This window comes from Prunus persica, chromosome G5 (assembly GCF_000346465.2).
Source record: "Prunus persica cultivar Lovell chromosome G5, Prunus_persica_NCBIv2, whole genome shotgun sequence".
NCBI classification, from domain to species: Eukaryota; Viridiplantae; Streptophyta; class Magnoliopsida; order Rosales; family Rosaceae; genus Prunus; species Prunus persica.
Window position 1 is genome coordinate 1,900,457 of NC_034013.1, and position 5,900 is coordinate 1,906,356.

Below are 5,900 nucleotides of genomic sequence, written 5' to 3' on the forward strand. Positions count from 1 at the left end.
AGGAATGCTCCGGCCAATAAATGAATAAATGAATAAATAGGCGGGCTAACTGACTCTTCTCTCCCGTCTGGATAACGACCAAATACTTCTAAAAAGAAGGATGTTCCACCAACTCTAAACTAACCGAATGAAGTCTAGATCAGTGGATTATTAAAGAGTTGGTTGCTCTTTTCACGATCGATTGAGCAATTACACCTTATAAGTAATTTGACAAAGGCATAAATTTGTCTTTAAAATTTTAAAGAGAAGGTAGGTGTGGTGTTGGGGGGTTGGCGGGTGGGTGTGAAAATAGCAGTGTGTTGGTCCCAAATAAGAGCAATAATTTTACGTAGCATGCCTGTTTTTTAAAAAGATTGTACAAATTAATTAATGGTGAGAAAAATGGGGTGAAATGTCTACTTTTCTTCTTCAGCAAAGTGACACGATTAAATGACTCCACCGAGCCTGTTGTTGACTTTAGATGTCTAGTAAGTGATACTTGGTGATAATTATACGTAATTGACTCGCACGTTGATTGTGTGACATGGAAAAGGAAAGTGACACAAGTATTATAAAGTTCTGAGGCCGGTGGAGAGGGCGGTTCTAGAGAATCTCCAAAACACTATAAATATATACCGTCTATCAATTGATGTCAAGCCACGAAAGCTCAAACACTTCTGTTTTTATTTTAAAGTTTTCAAAATTTTCTTTTATAGTACTAGGTTTTCGAGCCCACTCACTTGTGCAATGATTTCCCCATCCGCCCTCCTATTTCAGGTGAACCGTTTGAAGCCAGAACTTATAACACCGGCGAAGCCAACACCTCATGAAACAAAGCTACTCTCTAATATTGATGACCAGGAAAGCCTTAGGTTTCAGGTTCCAGTCATAATGTCATACAAGAACAATCCTTCAATGAAAGGAAACGATGCCGTTGAGGTGATCAGGGAAGCATTGAGTCGGGCACTCGTGTATTACTACCCTTTGGCTGGCAGGCTCAGGGAAGGACCAAACAGGAAGCTTATGGTGGAGTGCAATGGAGAAGGTGTCTTGTTCATAGAGGCTAATGCTGACGTCACGCTTGCGCAACTTGGGGACACCATTGCACCCCCTTCTCCATTCTTAGAGGAGTTTCTTTATAATGTTCCAGGCTCTGATGGGATTCTTGGTTGCCCTCTGTTGCTGATTCAGGTGAGTATTTGTTAGTTAACTGCATGTTAATTAATATCTGTTTTTGAATTTCTTGGTGGATCTTGGCCCTTCTATACAATGAAAGTTTCTGATTGCTGGAATTTACTTCCATGGAATGTTTGCCTCTTTATGGATTTGAAGTAGCTAGGTGAAGGTCCATTACTGTTAATTTGTACCAAGTGAACTGTGTATCAAAAGTGTGTGTGGTCCCAAATAAAACCAGTAGGCGGCAGGCACAATGGAGGGAGGATTTGTGGTTGTAAGTAAACACACAAGTGTTCTGAAGTGGTGGCTTTTCAGTTAACTCATAAATTAGTTTTTAAATTTTTTTGTCTAAATAAATAAATTAATGATTAGCACATGTCTCAATTTTAATTAAAATCTGATGATGTATAAATTTGGTGTCCCTAGCTGTACTCATATACAAGACCCTTGCTGAATCTATTATGCGCAAAATATCTTGATATAAAAAATTACACTGAGAATATGAAGGAAAAAGCCTAGTGATTAATTCAAGCTTCTACAATATACAGGTAACCCGTCTTTCATGTGGAGGTTTTATACTTGCATTGCGCTTAAATCACACAATGTTTGACGCAGCTGGGCTTCTCCAGTTCTTGAACGCCGTTGGGGAGATGGCACAAGGTGCACAAGCGCCATCTACTACACCAGTGTGGGAGCGAGAGCTCTTGGGTGCTCGAGATCAGCCACGAATTACGTGTGTGCATCATGAATATGAAGAAGGGATTGATGCTCAAGGCTCATTTCCAAGCACTAACAAGCCAAACATGGTCCAACGATCTTTCTATTTTGGGTCCAAGGAGATAAAGGCCATTCGGAATCATATTCCACCGCAGTTATCAACCTGCACTACATTTGATTTGATAACAGCTTGTTTGTGGAAATGCCGCACACTTGCACTTAGAATGAATCCAAAACAAGTTGTTCGCCTTTCATGCTTAGTCAGTGCACGCGGTAAGCGCCACAATGTACGTCTTCCCTTGGGATATTATGGCAATGCGGTTGCATTTCCTGCTGCAGTTTCAGAGGCTAAAGCTGTATGTACAAATCCATTGGGATATGCTTTGGAGTTGGTAATGAAGGCAAAAGCTACAGTGAATGAAGAGTACATGAGATCAGTTGCAGATCTTATGGAAATAAGAGGACGACTACCAAAATATCCGTTGACAGGAAACTTCATAGTTTCCGATACATCGCGTGCTGGTTTTGGAGAGGTCAGTTTTGGTTGGGGCAAGCCGGTATTTGGTGGACCTGCGAAGGCCTTGGATTTGATTAGCTTCTATGTTCAACACAAATGCAACAATGAGGAGGGGGTATTGGTACCAATATGCTTGCCATTATCGGACATGGAGAGATTTCAGCAGGAGCTCGAGAGGATGACTGTGGAGACTGTGCAGACTATGGAAGATATATATGACACAAAATCAGCTAAGATCGTGTCAAGGATGTAACAAATTTTCTCAAATTTTACATTTCTAGTGTGATGTCAATGGATTTCGGAATGTACCATAAACATTAGATGCAAAGGCTTATGTGTGTGTATATGCATAGCCGCTTCTCTTTTATGTGCTATCTCATGTCATCAGGTTATTGTTATTTTCGCGCATATGTATGCTTGACTTTTTCTATGAGCTTTATTCCAACAAAAACTATTGGTGTTGTAGTTGGATGACCATTTTTGGAGTGAAGTAGCGAGATCAAACTTTCTCCACCGCTGGCCGTGGCCGCAGGGCTGGCCCGAGCAGGTCAGCCGCGTCACTACCACTGGCAACCAGCAGGCTAAACGACGAAGGCCCTTCCCCCAACTTATTGCCATGGAAATCTATCACTGCCAAATTCCTAAAGACTTATTGGCTTATTGGCCTTCGTATGAAGCCTATATTGCCAGAGGATTCATGAGTTTATTCTTCAATACCATAAACCCACCTCCTTTTAGATCCTCAATCTATTTTATTGAACCCTACATTGAGAGAGAGACAAGATCAACCATGGCAATTATTAGGTCTACTAGATGATGATTCTCAAGCCTCCTTTTAATGTTCAAGGTTGTGTTGAGAAATTGTAAGGTAAAGAGATATGAAAGATGGGGAAGAAAAGGAAGCTGAGCCACAACCGTGACAGGCCGTGGGGTTGGGGGACTTGTCGGCGAGGAAGGGTTGGGGCTGCTATTTGTTTTCCTTCAAGTTTTTTATTTTATTTATTTATTTTAAAGTTGAAAATGTAAAAATAAAAAACTTTTAAATCCAGCTGGTAAAGAGTTTTTTTAAATATTTTTAATAAAAATAAGATACATGGCAAAATTTGAGTTGGAGTATCACCACACCAGATGACGTGGTGATACGGACCATTCTATAATTTTTCGTTCGAGTGGTACATGATCACCTCATTGTTTGGGTCAACAATCTACATGCTTAGACCAGCGCTGGAGGCCCAGGAAGACAAAGCTCTGGATCCAAGCAATTTGGGCTTTTTGTTCAAATTGGAATCATGAGCCCAAACCCATGTCAAATTGTGGGCAACCACCAGAGTCTACTTTAAAAGATTTGGGCCAATTTCCAGCACACCATCCCATTTTTTTTATTTTTTTTTTTAAGAAAAGGGCCATGAGACAAAAACATTTGGGGCTGTTTTATCCACTAAAAAGTCACTAGCCTAGCCTTTTTACACCATCTAAATCTCTACCCCAGAAGATTGACAAAATCAGAAGATCTTTTCTAAACAAACCCCCGTGACCACTTGGTGTTGAAAAAGTCAAAATTTTCAACTATTATAGAGAGGTTGATAGGAAATTAATGAAGGCAGGTTTTACAGAAAGACTTTTCTACTTTTACTCAGCCAAGAGAAGGTCAGAATTTTTATACAGAGAAGCTTTGCACCAAAACAGAGATAAGTAGGAAGTAGGGAGTTGTTCATATGGAAAATCAAAACTAACCATCATGGTAGTTGAACTCTTACGAAAAGCAGCTAGAATTAAAGAAGGATTAGGTTTTCTTTCAAGAAAAACAGGGAAATGACTGCCTTAGAACTAACTGTTGATGGTCTACTTGCCAAAATAGATAAGTTCCCTTTTCTTTTTTGAAATTAAAAAAGAGAGAGCTTGTTTTTCAGAAAAATCTGCCGCCCATTTTAAAATTAAAAAAAATCCAACTCCAGCATTTCCTATAAAAGTGAGAGAAGGTGAACAGAGCAAGGGGCAGCCAAAAAAATCAATCAAAAATAAAAACTCAAAATGATCACTTGATGTCAAAAGCCTTCAAAACACTGAAGCAACCAAAATCTCATGGAGTCATAAGAAAGAAGTCAGCTACAAATCAGAATCCTTAACTTCAGTTCAGACTTAGAAAAATAAGTAATTCAAAACGAGATTTCTCTCGTTACAAATTTGGTTCAACATAAACCAAATTAAGTAGAGTTCGGGTTTTACAGATATGAAAACCTCAACAAATTTATGGAGAGCCCTGATCAAGCAGAACAGGTACCACAGTGTAATTCCAGCTCAGTAATCATTAAGTCCAGCCATTTCTGCCCCTTCTAGACTGAAGAGGTTCCAATTCTGCCTGTTCAAAAAGACTTCTAGGGCTTGAAATAGATTAAAGCTTTGCCAAACTCGAACGTTGGCATCGATTTACAGCTGAAACTTGACAGTTAAAAGTGTTGATAGTTCAGTCCAGCACAGGTATATCCAGTCTAGCCCTGATCAGAAACATCTTGTTGAGACCCAAAAAATTCATGATTGGGCCCAAATAAATTACCAGCCCGAAACGCCATTTTATTAAGAAAATGCATAAAAAGGAGGTACTCGAAAACTTGCCACATGCGAATTGAAATTCATGCGCCATGCTAATTCACCATGCTAGCTCTACGAGCCCATGCCAAAATTAAACATCAAGGATAATAAAAAATTAAAGCACGCCAAGCGACATGCCATGCCAAGCATGAAATCGTTGTTTCACACCCAAACACACTACAAGCCTAAGTGGGCCCAAGCCACTCAAAATGCCCGGGGCTTGCTTGAGTGGGTTGTGGTATGGATGGTAATAGGTCGTCATGAGGCCCATTGATGGGACGAGAAATGGAGGTTCCGGGTTGCTTGGGAGCCTCGGGACCCAAGCCCATTTCTTAGGCCCAAATATATGGGTGAGCAAAGAGGGGAAAATAACTCAATCAAAATAACCCAACCAAAATTAGCCCAGTCAAAGGATAGCCCAACCAAAAGCCCAATGTTTAAATAGCCCACTTATTTAATGAAGTACCTTAGCCCATACAAAATTCCACAACAAGCCACAAAAGCCTCAGCCCTTTGCTAGAAAAGTAGAAGCCACGTAGAAGAGGTCTGCACGTTCACTGAACAGAGCTGCTGGAAAGTGCCAGCACATGGGAATGGATCAAGTCCCAAAACAAAACACTAGAGAGACCAAGGGATATTAGCATGTAAGTTGTCAGGAAGAGGAGTACCCTTTCAAACCAGCATATACACCCAGTCGTTTTCCCTTATCGGTGCTGGCCCAGGAAGGAGAAGGGAAAGAAGAAGAAAAGTAGCCAAGAGTGGAGCTTCCTACTGAAACAGCCGCGGGAAAAGGGGTCTTGAGCTCCAAAACTCCTGATTTTGTGCAAATAGATAAGGGGAAATCTCACCCAGATAGGAAAGTCAAGAGAAGAGAGGAAAAAGGATGGAAAGACTTGCCAAGATTGGGAAGAAACCATTAGGG

At 40.5% G+C, this 5,900-nt stretch overlaps 1 protein-coding gene across 1 annotated transcript; it reads left to right on the top strand.

Moving 5' to 3' along the window:
* On the top strand, positions 603-2,754 carry LOC18776292 (methanol O-anthraniloyltransferase). The gene is made up of 2 exons (XM_020563447.1): positions 603-1,170; positions 1,704-2,754. Exons 1-2 carry the CDS (start codon positions 727-729, stop codon positions 2,640-2,642), a joined length of 1,383 nt encoding a protein of 460 aa, XP_020419036.1. The 5' UTR covers positions 603-726; the 3' UTR covers positions 2,643-2,754.

Bases quoted from the DNA above. Each gene is read 5' to 3' on its own strand.
- LOC18776292 (XM_020563447.1), top strand. From the start codon at position 727: ATGATTTCCCCATCCGCCCTCCTATTTCAGGTGAACCGTTTGAAGCCA. The intron at 1,171-1,703 runs GTGAGTATTTGT...TACAATATACAG, and splicing joins GCCCTCTGTTGCTGATTCAG to GTAACCCGTCTTTCATGTGG.